This window comes from Canis lupus, chromosome 7, assembly GCF_011100685.1.
Source record: "Canis lupus familiaris isolate Mischka breed German Shepherd chromosome 7, alternate assembly UU_Cfam_GSD_1.0, whole genome shotgun sequence".
In the NCBI taxonomy this organism is placed as follows: Eukaryota; Metazoa; Chordata; class Mammalia; order Carnivora; family Canidae; genus Canis; species Canis lupus.
Genome location: NC_049228.1, coordinates 31,585,378 through 31,606,116, shown reverse-complemented (window position 1 = coordinate 31,606,116; position 20,739 = coordinate 31,585,378). Strand labels below are relative to the sequence as shown.

General features: G+C 40.9%; 1 protein-coding gene across 7 annotated transcripts in view; it reads right to left on the bottom strand.

The window, feature by feature from the left end:
• FMN2 (formin 2) overlaps positions 1-19,520 on the bottom strand; it is a 370,776-nt gene extending 351,256 nt beyond the window's left edge. For 2 of the 7 annotated variants that reach the window (XM_038542666.1, XM_038542667.1), the window contains exon 1: positions 17,679-19,519. In XM_038542666.1, the coding sequence (XP_038398594.1) occupies positions 17,679-19,281 (1,603 nt within the window). In that variant the 5' untranslated portion in view covers positions 19,282-19,519. Of the gene's footprint in view, positions 1-17,678 lie in introns of all 7 variants that reach the window. The other 5 variants (XR_005362165.1, XR_005362164.1, XM_038542664.1 and 2 more) reach the window with 5 other exon arrangements.
• Positions 19,521-20,739: the final 1,219 nt, after the last annotated feature.

Here is a 20,739-nt window from a genome sequence, read left to right as displayed (position 1 = left end):
GAGTATGGATTTATCTGGGAACATTTTAAAGCAGGCACGCCTGGGTAGCTTGGCGGTTGAGTGTCTGCCTTTGGCTCAGGGTGTGATCCCAGAGTCCCAGGATCCATTCCCACATCAGGTTCTCTGTGGGAAGCCTGCTTCTCCCTCTGCCTATGTCTCTGCCTCTCTCTGTGTGTTTCTCATAAATAAATAAAACCTTTAAAATAAATAAATAAATAAATAAATAAATAAATAAATAAATAAATAAATAAATAAAGTACCTGAAGCAAATCAAAGCTCAAAGGGAAAATTTAAACATGTGAGAGAGAAATGCTTTAAAAGAAAAAAACTTAATTTTAATCTATAAAGTTAAATCCATAAAAGTGAACCTAATAAATGGCAACTTCTAAATTACCTCTAGTTGAAGAGTTTTTTATCTTTTTAAAGCAGTGTCAAATTAAAGGAATAAGACAGACCACAGCTGCTGCTCTTACTTTAGAAGTCAAACAGCATTCTCTTTTCTGGAAAGGAGTATCAGTGGTTACCAAGTTCAGACTCTCCAGAGTTATGAGTAGCCCAATAGATCCCCATTTAGTCTCTACTTGAACATCTCCAGTGTTCACTTGACCAGTGAAATGACTCCTTTCAAGATCATCCATTCCAAGGCTGGACAATCTGTAAGAGACAGCCTTCTTTATGTTGAGTTAAATCGGACAACTGCTAGCAAATCTAGTTCACTGTCCTTTAACGCATTCAACTTTCTGCTTGAATATATACCGAAAGTTTAAAATTTCTCCCTGAAGCCAATGCAGAGCCATTGAATAATTGTGAGAAGAGCATTAATCATTCCCCTGCAAAGAATAGGATGAGTATTTTAAGAGAGATGTTCTGAAATGTATTTTAACAGGATTTAGTGACTGACTGGATTTAAGAAAGAGTAAGTGTGAGGAACTTGGCTAATTTGCATAACTCCCAGATTTTGGCTTAAGAAACTGGGTAAAGAGCTGTGCCAGAACTGTTAACCATGTACCAGGACAGGCAATAAATAAGGGAGCATTTGGGGTTTAGAGGAAAGAGAAGTTGAGTTTGGATATACTCCCATATCCTTACAATCATACTTTCAAGGCAATAGGAAATTTATGCCTGGAATTCATTATTGAACTAAAACAGAAATTTGAGATATGCATGAAAAGGATACGCAAGGGTGGATGTTAAATTAAGGTGGACAAAGACCAAATGAAGGTGTGAAAAGTTAGCCCAATATATAGTGGGCAAACCAAGGAAGAGTATGTAATGAACACTGACGGGTGGGTGTTTTTCTGATTGGTAAAATATTATATAATTGTTTAAATGGTGCCTTTGAAGCACTTTAAATACTAGAGATTTTTATTAATGTTGAGTGTAAAACACAACCTTCTAAATTAAAATGTTAGTAATGTTTCTGGATTTTAGGATTATGACTCCCCAAAGAGAGGCACAGACACAAAAACTGATCACATACAATGACAAAAGGAAAGCCATAACAACCACAGTATTTTCAAAAGAATATATATAATTCATATCATGACATAAGATTATATTTCAATCATTTTGCTGTAAAAAAATATTGCTTTTTAAAACCCATATGACTATTATGCTACGATGATTTTTTGTTTTTTGAGAGAGAGACCCAGTGTGAATTGGAGTGAGGGAGTGGCAGAGGGGAAAGGAGAGAGAGAATCCCAAACAGGCTCCACACCCAGTACGGAGACTGATGTGGGGATAGATCTTATAACCCTGAGATTGATGAGGGTACAGAGGACTAGCTGAGGACAAAGCACATTGACAAGTTCTTGAAATAGGGAGTGCGACCTTCTACAGACTCAACTGCCTGGATGTTAATGCTTTGCTAAGGGTAGAAGGCAATCTTAGCCCAACCCCCAAGAGCCTGTAAGCCTACTTTAACATATAAAAATTCCTTTAGAAATTTCCTTTGGGATGCCTGAGTGGCTCAGCAGTTTGGTGCCTGTCTTCAGCTCAGGGCGTGATCCTAGAGACCCAGGATCGGGTCCCACATCGGGCTCCCTGCTTGGAGCCTGCTTTTCCCTCTGCCTGTGTCTCTGCCTCTCTCTCTCTGTATCTCTCATGAATAAATAAATAAAATTCTTTTAAAAAAAATTTCCTTTATCTCTAAACCCCCAAGATGCATGATGGCAATCATCTGCCAAGGACATGGCCCACCGATACACATCTGAAGGGTCTCATGACTCAGGTTTTATTAGACAGTAATAAGTGCACCTTTTCCCACCAATGGCTAGCCCCCTCAAGGTCCTGGAAACCTTTCTTCCAAAATTCCTTAGAGTACAGCTATCCTCAAACCTCTCCCAATGCCCAGGTATATAATCAGCCACCCCTCACGGGCCAGGGGCAGCAGCTCTTCCTGCCCCCGGGTCCTGTCCCCATGCTTTAATAAAACCATCATTTTGCACCAAAGACATCTCAAGAATCTTTCTTGGTCGTTGGCTCCGGACCTCACTTGTATTCCAAAACTTGATCAAGATCATGACCTGAGCTAAAACCAAGAGCCAGTCACCCCAGGTGCCTCATGATATTATGATTTATAAACAGAAATATGTATTTGTTTTTCACACAGTTTCTGGCCCCTAAGTCTCTTGGAATTTCCTAAGTGATAGAGCACTAAAGGCATCTTGGTATTCACAACAAACCCCTTTCAACCACAGCTGCATTTATGTTAATGACATGACATTTGGAAAGCACCTAAGGATGAGGACAGTTAGCCAGGGGGAAAACCTTGTGATTAGAGGGCTGGAACTTTTAGTTCTATTCTTGACCTCCAGGAGGGAAGAGTAGCTGGAGACCAAGTTCAATCACCAAAGGCAATGATTTAATCAATCAAACCTATATAATGAAGCCTCCTTAAAAACCTCCTAAAAACTTAAGGACTGTGTTAGAAGCACTTCCTGGTTGGTGAACACATGGAGATTTGGGGAGAAAGGCATGCTAAGAGAAAATGAGAGTTCCACAGCTTCCCCATACCTTGCCCTATGTATCTCTTTCATCTGGCTGTTCCTGAGTCATATTCTTTTATAATAAACTTTTATATTAAAGTTATATCCTTTTATGGTAATCTAGTAAGTAAAATGTTTCTCTGAGTTCTGTAAGATGCTCTAGCAAACTAATTGAACTCAAGGAGAGAGCTGTTGGAACATATAACTGGTCAGTCAGAAGCCCAGGTCTGGAATTTTGGTTGGCAAGTGATGAGGGGGCAATCTGGTAGTACACTATCTCCAGGTAGATAATGTCAAAATTAAGTTGAATTATAAAACACCTAGCTGGAGTCATAAAGAACTGCTTAGTGCTGTGGAGGGAAAAACCCACACATCAGAGTTGGATAAGAATCTTAACTATAGGGCGGCCCGGGTGGCTCAGCGGTTTAGCGCCACCTTCAGCCCAGGGCCTGATCCTGGAGACCCAGGATCGAGTCCCGCATCAGGATCCCTACATGGAGCCTGCTTCTCCTTCTGCCTGTGTCTCTGCCTCTCTCTCTCTCTTTCTCTCTCTCTCATGAATAAATAAATAAAATCTTTAAAAAAAAAAAAAAGAATCTTAACTATAGGGACTCCTGGGTGGCTCAGTGGTTGAGCATCTGCCTTTGGCTCAGGGCGTGATCCCAGAGTCCCGGGATCCAGTCCCACATGGGGCTCCCTGCATAGAGCCTGCTTCTCCTTTTGCCCATGTCTCTGCCTCTCTTGTGTCTCTCACAAATAAATGAATAAGATCTTTAAAAATAATAATAATAATAATCTTAACTCTAAACCTTAGATATTACTAACCTTTAATTTTAAAAAATATGTATAAGGGAAATCATACCATACAACTGAAAGACAGTGAAAAGATGTCTTTATCCCCAATAGAAACTAGAAATAATACAAAAGTAAGATACCACGACCCTTAACAATAAAACATATGAAGCATTCAGAAACTAGCTCATCAAAGAAAACACAAATCCTCTGTAGAGAAAAAGGTCCAAACTCTAGTAAAAGAACATAAATAATCTAAATAAATGAAGATGCCTTTCAGTCATGGGTGATATTACAGAAGCAACAATAATCCTTAATTTAAACTATAAACTTAATAAAATATCAATCAAACACCATTAGGACTTTTTAAGAAACTCCACACTTATGGAAGACAACAGGTCCATCAACTTTGAAAAAGGAGGACACTTCCAGGAATTATACACATTGCAAAGCCACACTTTAAGAACTATATAGTACCAAGGATGCCTGGGTGGCTCAGCAGTTGAGCATCTGCCTTCAGCTCAGGATGTGATCCTGGAGTCCTAAGATAGAGTCCTACATCAGGCTCCCTGCATGGAGCCTGCTTCTCCTTCTGCCTATGTCTCTGGCTCTCTCTCTCTCTCTCTCTCTCTCACTCTGTCTCTCTCTCTCTTTCTGTGCTTTGCATGAATAAACAAATAAAATCTAAAAAAAAAAAGAAAAGAAAAGAACTGTATAGTACTGAATGAAGATAGAAAATCAAACATAAAAGGAATAGACCTCAGAAACAAACTTACCTATATACGAGAATCACATGAAGGTAGTATGAAAAATCACTGAGTAAAAACTATACAGGGGATGATGTTGAGAAGAATAAAACTGAATCCCTACATTAATCACATCATACACTGGATACTAGATAAATTGAAAGCTTAAATGTAAAGGGTGAAATATATAATACCTAAATATATAAATATATATAATAAATATATATAATACGTAAAACTGATTGTATATGCTAAGATTCCAATGATTACATACAACTGAATCCACTCCAAATAGTTTAAATAGTAAGAAGAATTTCTTACTGTACAGAATCTTGAAAGGGTTGAAGGAAAAGATTCTACAATCTTTTTAGAACTACTCACTGATGAAGTTTTGGAATATAGGTAAGGTCCAGAGCCATTGACCAAGAAAGAATTCTTGAGACGTCTTTGATGCAAAATGGCGATTTTATTAAAGCACAGAGACAGGGGACACTTGGGTGGCTCAGCCGCTGAGTGTCTGCCTTCGGCTCAGGACGTGATCCTGGAGACCCAGGATCGATTTCCACACCAGGCTCCCTGTATGGAGCCTGCTTCTCCCTCTGCCTGTGTCTCTGCCTCTCTCTCCATCTCTCATGAATAAATAAATAAAATCTTTTAAAAATAAATAAATAAAGCACAAAGACAGGACATGTGGGCAGGAAGTGCTGTTGCCTAGAGTTTGTGAGAAGTAGCTGATTATATACCTGGGAGTTGGGGGAAGTAAGGAAAAGGAAGATTTCAAAAGGATTTTCAAATGCTAAGGAGAACCTACAAGATATTGGAGGCATTGCCATTGTCAAGTTAAAGACTGTTTTTCCCTCTAGAAAAGCATTAACATTAAGAGGACTAGGGCAGCCCCGGTGGCTCAGTGGTTCAGGCCACCTTCAGCCCAGGGCCTGATCCTGGAGACCCGGGATCCAGTCCCATATCAGGCTCCCTGCAAGGAGCCTTCTTCTCCCTCTGCCTGTGTCTCTGCCTGCCTCTCTCTCTCTCTCATGAATAAATAAAATCTTAAAAAAAAAAAAATTAAGAGGACTAGAAGCTTCCTGAGGAATGCCACGCGTATCCCACTCTAAGTCGGGTTGTTTGTGAGATATCAGCTGTGCTTTGTCCTCAGCTAGCCCTGTTCCTCCATCACTCACCAAGACACAATTTAAAACCAGGCCACCAAGGAAGTGGCTGTCTCTTCTCTGATCTAAAGTCCTGGGTTCTACAGCACACTCCCACTGACTGCTAGAATTATGAAATCCCATGGCTGGATGTTACATCTGCTGTCAGCCCCATAACTGGGCTCCCCCAGCACACAAAGGGGCACCTGGGTGGTGCAGTGGGTTAAATGAGTGACTCTTAGTTTTGACTCAAGTTGAGGTCAAGCCTGGTATGGGTCTCCTTGCTCACCCAGGAGTCTACTTAACACTCTCTCTCCCTCTGCCCCTTCCTAATCTCTCTCTCAAGTAAATAAGTAAATCTTTAAAAATAAAAAATAAAGAAGAGAAAGAAGTCCAAATCAGAGTGTTTGTATAAACTAAAGATATACAGAAATATTACATACTTTACAAAAATACATACAATTCCAAGGATATCAGTCAAACATCAAAAGCAGTTCCCTATGCCCATTGAAAGAGCAGAAGAGGAAATGAACATACAGCTATTCCCTGCTTTTTGAAAAGTAGCAAAACACCAGTTTGTTTTTGCAAAAGATCCATGTTAGTACTTGTTTACAGTAACCAAAAGAAATCCAAAAAGGACTTTCGCTTTCTTGAAAAAAGGCAAAAAGCAAAAATAGCATTCAGCATTTGTTTTCAAGCCATCTTTACACCCCACACAAGAGTGGTACCCCCCATCCCAGCGCCTTCCCCAGGAACTACACTTAGCATGTCAGCATCATGCCACCAGAGCTTTGACCAGTGTCTGTGGGCATCTGTTCTGTACCTTGATTTATTTTGTGTAGCCAATAGCAAGATGCATCCTAAGATATCAGAAAAAGTCTCAGAGAGGGTTTTTTTTTTTTTTTCTTGAGTCTGGGAACCTTCAAAATTTTTCCCATATACGTTAATGGTAATTACTTCTTTGTTTTATACCATTTCAGCTTACAAAAGTTTTCATAGGAATGCTGTACTTTTGGATGATGAAGGAAACTCCATACAGGGAATAAATAACAGACAAAATGAAGAGTCTTGCATGGACTAATGATGGGGTATGCCATATACTGAGGGATACGAATAAACGTATTTTATCCTGCAGATCAGAAACAGTGTCATTAATACTTAAAACTACTAGAGAGAACATGAGATATCTGAAGAACTGAAGTATTCAAGACAGGATGAGACAGACAGACACTGTGCAACAAGAAGGGGATAAAACCCCAGAGCATTAGAATATTAAGACATATACAGTAAAGATTTTAAACTTTAGCCTCAGGGCAGTAGGGAATCATTGAAAAGTTTCTAAACTGCAATCACCACCTCATCTTAGCTCATCTTTATATTTGTTATTAGTTTACTCTCTTGCCTTGTAGAGATTTTTTTCCTAAAGATTTTTATTTATTTATTCATGAGAGACATAAGAAAGAGGCAGAGGGAGAAGCAGGCTTCCTAAAAGAAGTCTGATGCGGGACTCATCCCAGGACCCCAGGATCACACCCTGAGCCAAAGGCAGATGCTCACCACTGAGCCACCCAGGCATCCCGCCTTATAGAAAATAATCAAAGAGCCAGAGCCATGATACTAAGTGGGATGTGCCTGATACCCAGGAGAGAGATAGGAGCTACAGACTGGTAACTTTGGTTGGTAATAAAACCAAGAAGGTACATAGAAAGGAAACTGGTAGCTCAACCTTGGGGTTGGGCTAAAGCTACCTAAATCTACATGCCCAGCTTTTACAAGGCAGATGGTACTGAAAATGATCTGTGAAGTTAGAATCAAATAAGCCTCCTTACAGAAATAATCCAAATCAGAGATAAAAGTCATCTGTTAAAGGATGACTTTTTCACTTATATCACATGTTTGGCCCAGACAACTGTCTCGCTACAGAAATCACTGCAGTTCTTATACAACCTTATATGCTAGATCCAACAGCGTCAACACAATGTTGGATTTTTCTAAAATTAGAAGAGACAGATCAAACCCTATATCCTGAAATAAACTACCAGGATACTATCCAAACATTTAACACTCTTAAAGCCATTTAACCAAAATAGCACTATAAGGACAGTAAGATATAATTGTCTTGCAGAACATCTTGGGTAGCTGCAAAACATAACACCTCCCATAAAGAATTTACATACCTTATGTCTCCAAAGGGAAAGTATTAGTCTACAGATTTAAAAGAGGGTGGGAAATAAATAAATAAATAAATAAATAAAAAATAAAAGAGGGTGGAGTGAAAGAGGAAGGGCCAGTGATCTCCAAAAGATTATCTCTATAGTTATCCCATTGTTTTCATTCATCTTTTGAAAGATAAGACTTATATGTTAATAATGAAGAGAATCATTGTTTACATAACTTTCCACAGAGTATTCAAATGAATTCATTTGTGATGCTGAAATAGTTCTCTTCTAGTCTATTTGCTTCTTAATGGGCTTAAACAAGCTGTACTTTTTTAAGGACAATAAAACCAAACAAACAAAACAAAAGTAAAAATCCTAGGAGTTCTCAATATCTTTTAGCCTCAGTCTCTAAGAAAGTTTAAGTCAATGAAAAATTCTACATGGAACATCATGGATTAACAAAAATTTTGAGTAAGCATATAGGACAGAAGGGAAACTTGAAAACATACAAAAACCAATGTAGTTGAATCTTGAGCAGCAATCGTTTGAACTGCATGGGTGGATTTTTTTATATACAAATAGAATACAGTACTGTAAATGTATTTTAATTTCCTTATTTTTTTTAAGATTTTATTTATTTATTTGAGAGAGCATGCACACAGGAGCAGGGTGGGGAGGGGCAGAAGGAGAGAAGGAGGGAAGGAGAAGCAGGGAGCCAATATGGGGCTCAATCCCAGGACACCAAGATCATGACCTGAGCTTAAGGCAAATGCTCAACACACTGAGCCACTCAGGTGCCTCAACTTCCTTATCATTTTTTTTAATAACATTTTCTTTTTCCTAGCTTACCATATTATAAGAAATGTAGTAAATAATACATATAACATACAAAATATGTTTTAGTAGACTGTTATTGGTAAGTCATATGGTCAACAGTAGGCTATTAGTATTTAGGTTCTGGGGGAGTCAAAAATTATACATGGATTTTTGACTGCAGGGGTGGGGGTTGGCACCCCTAATCCCTGTGTTGTTCAGGGGTCAAATGAATGTGAAAGTACAATGAAATAAGAGAATTAATAGTACTATTTTTCTTGAGCAGTTTAAACTAAAAGAAAAATGCAAAGCCAATTATCCATCCAAAAATAGGAGATGACTTATATTGTAGACAATAAGTACAAAAAGGACTTTCTCAATATGTTTGGTGTCAATATTAGAAAGATTCCATATACTTCTACTCATTATACTACTGGCATCATACATTGTACAACACAATTTTCCTTTTCATAAAACATGTCAACCACTCACCACACATAGTCACTACCAGGAGTGTCCAAAAACACCAGATCCTCAATATGCATTAGGTAATGGCAGTCCAACCAATCCAAATCTCCTGTAGTATCAATCAACAATTGGTCATAACTAGCAAGATCAAAACATCATTGCTCTCACCATCACTTACTACCAATATCCAAAGTATCTTTATCCCACAGTATAAATGGATCCCTCAGCACAGGGATTTTCTTCAGCTCTAACAATAAAGAAAAACTAAACATGCAGAGTATCGCCATTAAGAGAAAAGGTAATTGCTGAACTGTCACATCTATAGAACTCAAAGTTGGAGGACTGGACGAAGAATCTTTCATTTTTGTATCTAGGAAACCAGGGTACCAAGAAGAGGTAAGAAATTATTGCCTCAGGTCTTCCAGGAAATCATTGAGATACTTTAAAAGGGAGGCAGATTGAAAGACTTCTCAGCCTGCACTACTGCCATTAGCAGTGCTAGGAACTTACTGATAAACATCATTTTCCCTTCCTGTGTATGCAAAGCAACAAATTAAATGACACAAAATTGATTTCCATACATATATTACACTATATTACAACAAAGAACTCTTCTGCTTGAAGTATAAAAAAGAGATGTAACTGAGTAGTGTTTAAGCACCATTTTAAAACACCAATACAGGGGACACTAGGGTAGCTCAGTGGTTAAGCATCTACCTTCGGTGTCCAGGGATCAAGTCCCCCATGGGGCTCCCCAAGGGGAGCCTGCTTCTCCCTCTACCTATGTCTTTGCCTTTTTCTCTCTGTGCCTTTCATGAATAAATAAATTAAATATGTAAAAAAAACATCAATATAGGGTTAATTTTTTTCAAAAAATCATCCCCTTCCCCCTGAAAATGAAAGGACAATATTCAGGCCATGATGGCTCTGGTATAACAGAAAATACAGCTTCAAGTGGGTCCAGGATATGCAGGAACTGACCAGATCACAGAAGAGTCATAGCTATTTTCCTATCCAATCAACATCTCCCAAGACATTCTTGGAAAAGAGGAAGACATACATGTTTCCCTCTCTCTCATCCACAGAGGAACAGGTGTCAAAGAGTAACAATTCTCCAGCATGGTTAGAGTCCTCTTACAGCATCCAATAACTGTCATTATTTGCTCATATAACACTGATGTGATAACACCTTGCTTTACTAAATAGCATTTCAAATTGATTAGAAGTCATATTTGTCATATATTTATATTTCTAATATAAAAAAGCCTGGGAAAGTTTTCAGTAACTAAATTCTATCCAATAACTATCAAGCTACAGGCAGTACTTATTTGTTTCTTCCTAATGGTCCCTTAATGCTAAATTTCATTAACATCAGGTTATTACTTATAATGCATAAGCAGGAATAAATACACTAATAAAAGTTTCTCTATTTCCTTCTTTCATTACCAATAAAATTTATAATTGGAAGCTCAATTACTGCATTACCATTGCTATTTTAAAATCAACCAACAAATATAGGAATAGATGTTCTCTCAAAACAAGTTCTATCAAAATATCATTCTACTTTCATCAGATTCAATCACAACTCAATGAAAATAATTAATTTCAACTAATCAAAAATGTTAATAATTTTCCAGCCTGAATTCAATAGGAAGTTACCAATAAGAAGCCTAGATACCCAACTTGCCTGTTTTTAAAAAAATGGCAGGACTGCCTGGGTGGCTCAGTTGGCTGAGCATCAGACTCGATTTCAGCTCAGGTCATGAAATGAAGGCCTGCATCTGGCTTCACGTTCAGTGGAGAATACATTTGAGATTCCCTCTCCCTCTCCCTCTGTTCCTCCCCCTACTCGCGCTCACTATAAATAAAGTGTTTAAAAAATAAGTAAAAATTTTCATTAAAGTGGCGAAGAATTATTCATGAAGACCTCTTTTTCTTTAAGATTTTTATTAATTCAGGGGATCCCTGGGTGGCTCAGCAGTTTGGCGCCTGCCTTTGGCCCAGGGCGCGATCCTGGAGTCCCGGGATCGAGTCCCACGTCGGGCTCCCGGCGTGGAGCCTGCTTCTCCCTCCGCCTGTGTCTCTGCCTCTCTCTCTCTATGTCTATCATAAATAATAAATATCTTCTTTTTTAAAGATTTATTTAATTCATGAAATACACAGAGAGGCAGAGACACAGGCGGAGGGAGAAGCAGGCTCCATACCGAGAGCCCGACGTGGGACTCGGTCCCGGGTCTCCAGGATCAGGCCCTGGGCTGAAGGTCGCACTAAATCGCTGAGCCACCGGGGCGGCCCCACATGAAGACCTCTTTATCCCACAGTATAAATGGAGTCCATTTATGCTAAGTGTCCATCACATTCACTGGCACACAGCAGCACAAAAAAGATATTGGTGGATGTATTGATAGAAGATTAAATGATGGACAGAATCAGATGAGTATACGAGGAGGAAGGAAGAGCAGAAACAGGTAAGAAAAAAGACAAGGAATCCCTAAACCCAAGAAGTATACATAATATGATGCAGACAGTAAGTGTAGAGATACTGAAGTAAATGACACCAGTTAGAGGTCATCGGTAAAGACATTAAAAAATGAAAATGGAAATTTAATTAGCCCTTTCAGATGCTAAATCAAGAGAGAAAATAGTATGGTCCAAGAGGGTAAAAACTTCAAGATAAAGGCCCAAGTCAGGAAAATGTAATGCACATTCATAGGAGGGTAAGCAGATTAACTTGTCTAAAGCTGAGTGCTTACGAAGGAAACTGTGGGAGGTTAAGGCTGCAAAGTCAGGCATTGCAGCCAGATGCTATGCAGAACATAAATACTGAGGATGTCTGCCTGCTACCTCCTCTTCCCCAACCCTCCTTTAAAAATTAGCACCTGCACCTAATCACACAGCCACACCTCCATCATATGCTTTCCTTATCCAAACCCTGAAGGAAACCAACAATCATAGAAAATGCTAAAAGAAAAAAAAAAATGATGCATAAATGATTGGGGGGAAAATAGTGATTAGGTATATTAATCAAACTTCTGTATACAATTCCAGAGTTGTTTTGTTTTGTTTTAACCAATTTGGTTTTGGACCATTTTGAGCAATGAAGTTTATTAATACAATAAACTAAGAGAGGAAAGCAAATAGCATCAATTGTGGGCCTCCTACATACCAGGAAGAGTTGTGGTGGCTTCATATATACTATTTCATTTAATCTTAACATTATCATTTTGAAATTACTCCTCTACCTTCATATATGTAAGAAAAAATTACTTGAGAGTCACTTAAAAAAGCTAAGATACAAACTAATCTAGAATAATAGTTGAATAATTGCTGTACCATCACCTGACTGTATATATATTCAGAGCCTTTTTAATAGAATCAGAAGGAAACACAGCTCTAAAAGCACCTGTCGAATTTCAAATACACATGGCTTACATCCACATACTTAAATGCACTTAAAAGTAGGCCAGTCCTCAGCTCATAAAGTAGTCATGAAAATTCACCACTGGGGTGCTTGACTTCAATCCAAACCACAGTCTTAAAAAAACATCATGAGGAAAGGATATTTCAGACCAAACTAAAATGATTTAAGAACAGTGCTTCCAGTCCCAGCTTTTGTTACCAAAATCTATTCTGATATGTGGAACCCAGTAAATCAAGATAAAGGAAAAAGGACAGTATTCATATAATCAATCCCCTCTCCTGTTATATAGTAAGACAGATGCATTATATATACACATCAGACATGATTCTGACTTCATGTATTGGACATGAAGGACATCGATACTCTGTCAGATGCTAGAAATAGGACAGCAACTGGCCTTAACAAATTCAGAAGTTTAATAATTTAACAAGCTATATAAGAAAACCTGTACTGTACTCCTATAGTGGGTCCCCTCTCTATGGATATAAAAATCAAGATAACCTTTAGAAAAGCCAAAATGAGAGTCATACAATCCAAATGCTAATGTGCAACCCATTTACTAATTAGCTAGTCATTTAAAAGCTCAATGATAACCTCGATTTTATTTTATACACATGAACAACAGATTTGCTTATCTAAGTACATATCCTAGAGGAGGTTTTTACTGGCTTAAAGTCCTTAGGCAAGTTACTTCACTTGTCAGAACCTTGTTTAGCTCACTGGGAAAATGGAAATAAATAGCTATACTTCAAGACTGTTGTAAGGATTACAGATAATTATATAATGCACCACACAGTGGCATTTAGTAGAAGTGCAATAAATATAACCTTACATCATAATGAAAGGATTTGCCAACCAATAACAAATTGATCAGAAAAATCAAATTAGAATTATGGGGGGTGGAGAAGAGACAAAGACAGCTCTATGAATGAATAGCTGACAGAAAGGAAAGAGTCAAGAAACAAAGATGCAAACAAAGGTGCAAAGAGTCAAGAAACAAAGTCAGGAAACAGCAGACTGGAGCCAGCACCCTGCATACCTCAACAGCGGTGGAGGGCATCCCCAATGTTTTCACAGCATGTAACAATGACCTGTCTGAAGAGGACATTAAGCCACTTAAAACAGATTAAACTTTGATTCCATGTGTTTAAAAAGACAGATAAGCACATAACTGATTTTGGAAAGATTCCCATCAAAAGTGATTTAGCATCACAAATTTAACATTTTACATGTCTAAACTTTAACTGCAAAAATCTATTAACAAGCTTCTGCTAGATTTACTGTGCAAAGGAACCTCTCAAATTTCAGAAGCCTTTTTTCTACTCAACACTGAAAAAGATGTATGTCAAACAAATTAACTTTGGAAATATTTCAGTGCAATGCCCTAAAACATCATCAACAAAACAAGATAAAGTTTTGGTCTCTGTCATCATTAAATGTTGTTATATCTACCAAACAAATAAAAACATGTGCCACGAAGATCTCTATCTGCCTGAATTTTCTCCCTACGTTTGGAAGACAGTAAAAAGAGAAAAACATCTGTTCCTTTCTGTAGAGTTGACAACCCTCATTCTATGGTTTAAAAATAAAAGACGTTTATGGAATCTTATAGATATAATGATCACCTGCTTCAAAGGCAGCTGGCAATTAATAGATCCAAAGACGTGCAAAAAAAAAAAAAAAAAAAGGCCAAAAAACCCCAATTTCCCTAAGGAGAATGCCACTGTTTCCCAGGCCTTCAGTAATATCCAAGACACCCATTAAATTGTAGAGGATGGTAAAGAAGCAAATGTGATGCCAGATGACAAGAAAACAGGCAGCATGTGTCAATCTGGATTCACTCTACCACCACAAGAACAGTTTCCCTGAGAGCTGCTTGGAGAGAATCTGGTTCAGTCTGACCAACAATCACTCTACTTTCAGCCCAAGGAAGCCCAGATGTTCAGCAATTAAAGGGATTGACCTTATTAAAAACAGACAAACTAGAAAATCTTGTAGTCAAGATTTAAATTCTATATTTTTTGTAAACAGTTTTTACTTTATGTTGTCTTACAGTACCCAACATTCAAAAATGAGTAATAAGCAAGGACATTCAGACTTAAATCAGTAGACTCAGCTTCTATTTCTGGCTCTGCCTCAGAATGAATCACAGTGTGACCTTGAGAAAGTTATTTCATCTCTTTACCTACCTGCATTTCCCCACCAGTTTCAAGACTGGGTTAAACTTGTCAATTTTTTTTTTTAAGAAAGTAAGTGGCTGAGATAAATATATGGAAATAGCTACACAAATATCTATGGATCACTGAGCAGCTATATTCAACCATCGAAAACAAAATCGGTGAGGTCCATATTAAAAGAACTAACTCTGCACTTTTGCCCAGCACAGTAAAAATCTCCCTGGAGAGGGCAACAGAACACAGATACTTACTGAACAGGACTCCTTTAAGAGTCTAAAATTTCAAATTAGGAAATACTCAGCAAATTAAAATACAATCCAAGTAGCGAGAGTTTTGTTTTTCTCTAAAGGAAAACAAATGTTCAACCTAAATACGGCCTATGATCTTCAGGACTCTGATCAATCTTCTTATGAAGTCCTCTTCCCTGACCCCTGCAAAGGAAATCAGTCCCTTTACCCTTGATGTCCCAGAAGACTGCGCGGCATGTCTCTATTGCTCTAGTGTACTCAGAAAGCCCTGGAGAGGCAGAACCATGATTTAATGAACTTTATATATCCTGCCACTAACATATTATCCAGAATGTATGTGGGTATATCTATGTATATACATATATATATTTGTTAAATTAAATAAATGAATATATATCCAAACTCTAATGCTATTAGGAAGAGCAACCATTAATATTAAGAAATAATCATCTAAATCATGGTGATATTTTCATTTAAAAACATGTATTTAGGGCAGCCCGGGTGGCTCAGTGGTTTAGCACTGCCTTTGGCCCAAGGCATGATCCTGGAGACCTGGGATCGAGTCCCACATCGGGCTCCCTGCATGGAGCCTGCTTCTCCCTCTTCCTGTGTCTCTGCCTCTCTGTCTCTCTCTCTCTCTCTGTCTCTCATAAATGAATAAATAAAGAAAATCTTTAAAATATATATATATTTATAGCAGCGCCCAGGTGTCTCAATGGGTTGAGTGTCTGACTCTTGGTTTCAGTCAGGTCATGATCTCAGAGTCCTGGGATCCAGCTCCAAGTCCAGCTCTGCACTCAGCAGGGAGTCTACATGAGGTTCTCCCCCTCTGTCCCTACCTGAAACCCCTCCTGCACTCTCTCTCCGTCAAATGAATAAATCTTTAAAATATATATATACATATATATATTTGTAAATGAATGATTACTTAACTAAAGAGGAAACACATGATTTCTCACCAACGTTAAATTCACAAAATTAACTCAAGAACTTTCCTATCTTCATCCTTCAAAAATGGTCTTCTAGAGATTTGGAGGGTTTTTTATTTGTTTTACAATTTATGTAAAAGGTATTAATTAGACAGTAAACATTACTTTTCATTTAACCTATACAATAAAGGGAAGAGATAAGTAAAAAAAAAAAAAAAAGAGAGAGAGAGAGTGAAAAGGAGCAATAAATAAATGAATGAAAGAAGGTTACTCTTAAGTATAAGAATCTATAAATGTAAAGTAAAAGGTAACCCATAGGTGAAAATTAAAATGTGGGGACGCCTGGCTGGCTCACTGGTTGAGTGCCTGCCTTCAGCTCAGGTTGTGATCCCAGGGTCCTGGGATAGAGTCCCGCATCCAGATCTCTGTGGAGAACCTGCTTCTCTCTCTCCCTGTGTCTCTCTCATGAATAAATAAATAAAATCTTTTAAAAAAGAAGAATGTTTTATAGATAACCCATTTATTAAAGTAACAGAAGCTGTTAAGCTTTTCAAATTACATTTGAAATGTTTAATCATTCAAATACTTATCACAAACCTACCAGTAATTGCATAAACTTTCACTGTTTCCTACTCCTTAAATTCTTATAGTGAATATTTCCTTTAATAATTAAGAGTAGAGGGATGCTTAGGATGGCTCAGGTCCTGATCCCGGGATTCGGGATCGAGTCCCGGCTTCGGGCTCCCTGCAAGGAGCCTGCTTATCCCTCTGCCTATGTCTCTGCCTCTGTCTCTCTCTTTCTGTGTCTCTCATAAATAAATAAATAAAATTTTTAATAATAATAATAATAATTAAGAGTAGAAGAGAACATGAAACAAACTGTCACTCTACCAGTGGGTACTTCAGGTAAGGCCTTGGGACATTTAAGCCTATAAAAATGGAGAAACTCATTATACTACTTGCTATTTACCACAGTAAGTAGGGATTCCTTAGCTAGGCTTTTATGGTGCCCATCAGAATCTATAACAAAAGCTAAAAAGAGGTACTAGTTGGATTACATGTTCCTTTGGTTTTCTCACCGTTACTATCTCCCACCTATATCTTGTTTTGATTGGACATAAAACCAAATGAAAATTATCCCTAATATTCTATTTCATTATGTATTAACTTTCTAATAGCATGTATCAGATTTGGTTGCATCAGCAAACAGGAGTGCCCCCTTCACTTCACTGAGTAGTCTCAGCGATTGCTGCAAAATAGAAACTGCATATTACATACATACACATACACATATATATTAGAGCAATGAGAGATCGCCTCATTGCTGAGGACAGTACTGGAATAAATTATTTATTTCTCCAATACTGACTCTTGTCAAAGAATCATTAACAATTTTGTGCTTTTTAGTGCTGTGGGGATAAGGACGGACAGAGGATGATGGTTTAGCTAACTATGCCAAAAAAAAAAAAAAGAAGTTAATCTACTTGGTGACACCCTGGACATAGAGAACACCACATGTTTTGGAGAAACGGACAGAGGAGCCCTTTCTTGAGATGACTTAAGAGACACAACAAAGTTGTTCTCTTGAAGATTGTGTAAAAGAAAAGATAGAAAAAAAAAAGTAGAGAAAAGAAAAAGAAATGAATTTTACTGAACTGGCGTGCAGGACTTTAGGATTGCCCTAAGAAGGCAGGACATGCAACCAGCTGGCCCAGGCTTCTCAGAGTGAGGACAGCAGGTGACAGGGGAAGGCTCTGATTGGCAGGCGACCCAGCGCAGGGCACACTCACCTGTGAACACGTTCTGGAAGCCATCCGCTGCCGCCTGTGCCCCAGACACCTTGGCTGCCTGCACGGGGGGCGCCGCACCGCCTCCCTCCGAGGCCGCCCCGCTTTCCAGCAGGTGCGCGGAGCCCCCCGCCGGGGGCGCGCGGCTGCCCAGCTCCTCGGTCCAGTCCGCGGAGCGGCTGAGGCCACAGGCGAGGCCGCCGTCAGCCCGGTGCTTCTTGGCTGGAGCGGCGGCCGACACCAGGGCAGCTCTGGGCCCGCGGCTCAGGGAGGACTCCAGCCGCCTCTTGATCCTGGGGCTCTGACTGGGGGACTGCGAGGGGGAGTGGTTGGGCGAGCTGAGCTGCCGGGTGGTGGTCTTGATGTAGCAGGGAGTGATGAGCGGGTAGGGCTTGAAGCAGCGGGCGCTGGGCGCGGGGCTGCTGGGGAGGGAGGCAGCCGCCAGGGCGCTAGGCCCGCTGCGCTCCCCCTCGGGCTCTGCCCCCAGCCTCGGGGGATCCTCTCCCACCGCCAGGCCCCAGGCCTCCCCTGGCGAGCCTCGAGGGGCATCCTCAAACGCATCCTCCTCGCCTTCCTCGTCGGTGTCCCCAGCCCCTGGGCCCGGGGCTCCGGCCGATTGCTCCCCTGCTGAGGACTCCGGGAACTGGAAGGCGGTGGAGGAGGGCGAGTCTGCGGCTCCGGGCTGGCCCACCGGCAGGCCAGGCACCGCCACGGCTCCGGGACTGCCGGGGGGCGGCGGCTGCTCGGGCACCTGGGGCTCCGTGACTAGGCTACCAGGCAGGTCAGAGAGCGCAGACGGAGCCTGCTCCGTGTCAGGACTGCAAGGGGCCTCCCCGGCTGCGCGGCTGGACCCCAGCAGGTACTGGTCCAGGCCCAAGAAGGCCCCGGGCTGGGGGGAGGCGGTTGTGGGAGGTGCTGCAGGCTCCTCGGGGCCCTGGAGCAGCAGCTGCTGCTGCTGCTGCTGCTGCTGCTGCTGCTGCTGCTGCTGCTGCTGCTGGCGGATCGCCTGCTGGATGTCTGAGAGCAAATCCTCTTGCTCCGTGGCCGAATGAAAGCTATAGATGTCTGTGTCCGAGCCTGAACTGGTCCTTTGTCCATCCTGCACCCCCACGGCTGTTTCCAAATCCTCCAAGACCACCCTGCCCCCAACCCCAGCATCAGTGGGTCCATGGCCACTTGGGCGGGTTACCTCGAAAGGATCAGCACACTCGGTGTCCGACAGGCCCGTCTCGTCCGCGGAGAGGCTGAGGTCTGGGGTCTTGGTGACCAGGGAATGAGCGCTGTCCAGCTCCCCAGTCTGCAGGGCCTGGGAGTCCAGCACATCCTCGCGGGAGCCTCCAGTGCCTTTCCCCTTGGATAGGTTCTTTCTGATCCGCAGGTTGGAAAACACGGAGGCTCTGGATTCCGACTTGCCCTTCTTCTTGCCTGACTCCCCGCCGCCGCCGCCCCCTCCCCCCTTGCCGTGCTTGCCCAGCGCCTTCTTGCCCCCGCTCCCCTTCTTTGTGGCTTCCAGGTCTCTGGGCCCAACAGCATCCTCTGCGCTGCTTCCGCCTTCGTGCAAGGCATCACCTGCGCTCCTCTTCAGCTTGCCATCCTGGTTCCCCATGTTGTAATCCCACCGCTGAGCCGAGGCGCCTCCAGCACTCAGGCCATGCCAGCGCTGCTTGGCCCCCAGCCCGCAGAGGTGGAGGCACTGGGGCCAGCGAGGCGGCCAGGCGAGCCGCGGCGCGAGGAGGCCAACGCGCGCGGGGCCGGCCCTGCTCGCATCTGCCGCCTCTTCGCACAATGCGCGCCTGCCCCCGCGCCTGCCGTGGCTGCCGCTGCCGCCGGGAGCTAGTGGGGCTCGAACATGCTCAGTGCGGTGCTCAGAGCCAGCCAATGGCTGCGCAGAACACGGCCCGGGCCTGGCCCCCCAATGGCCGCCGCCAGCCCCTCCGCCCTCGCTGGGCTCCTCACCCAAGCGGGGCGCGAAAAATGTTTGCTCCAGCTCGGGGACTTTCATCTCCACCGTGCTAATCGAATGCATTGTCCCCGTGGAAAAAGTTCGTCAGCTGGAAGATGCACGAGGAACTCCAAAGCTCTGGGAGCTGCAGTGAAGAAAGTTACACACAAAAAAAGAGAATTTTAAATGGGGGAAAAACAAGCTACATTCCAGTTTTAGAGGTGCTGTGATATCGCGGCCACATGCACTACCCACCCTCCCCTCAACGTGCGTGCAGAAGCGTGGCCCTTCAAGAAATATTTGTTGAATGAATGGATTATTCTTTTCTTTAATAACTGATCTTCAACACTCAATCTGCTTGTGCATATGGTTTAGGAAAGATTACTACATACAGTGCTACTTTATGTTTGATGCAGACCTAGCATCTATCTGCGTGAGAGAACATTAGCCATATCAAAAGTTCATTTTTCAAACTTTTCTTGACAAAATGGCAAGGTGAGGGAATAAAAAAAAAAAATCCTAAGAGATTAGAGTTGATTAAAATGCTAATCTCCAAAATTCTACGTATTTACCATATAAATCAAATAGCATTTGTATTCCAAAAGGGTACATATACTATAATACCCAGGAGGTCAAACTCATCAATATTAAACATGCTTCTATTGTTGTTGCATATAAAAAGGAAAAAGACAAAAAAGGAAACACCCTTGGCACAAACACATGAAATCAGATGTTATGGTGTAAACCACTGCTTCCCAAGCAAACCCTTCAAGGCAAATTTTGTCCTTGCCTTATTATAAAAGTGTATAACAGTTTACTATAACAGAGTTTCTTAACATTCTGGCTCCTGTATTAATAGGAAAATATCCTTCATTGTAAATCTTGTCACTGTTACTTAGTAAATTTAGTTACCCATATTAAAAAAAAAAAAGTTTAAACATCACTGGTAAATAAAGAAGTTCCAAGAGATTAAAGCAGCATTAATCAATGATGTTACAAGTATTTGAGTTGCAAATTCATTGTTAAACACTTTGAAAATATATTGGAGTAGCTATCCAACATGTATTTTTAAATAAGCCCAAAGGAGGAAAAGACACTACATATTATATGATGCAATTTAAA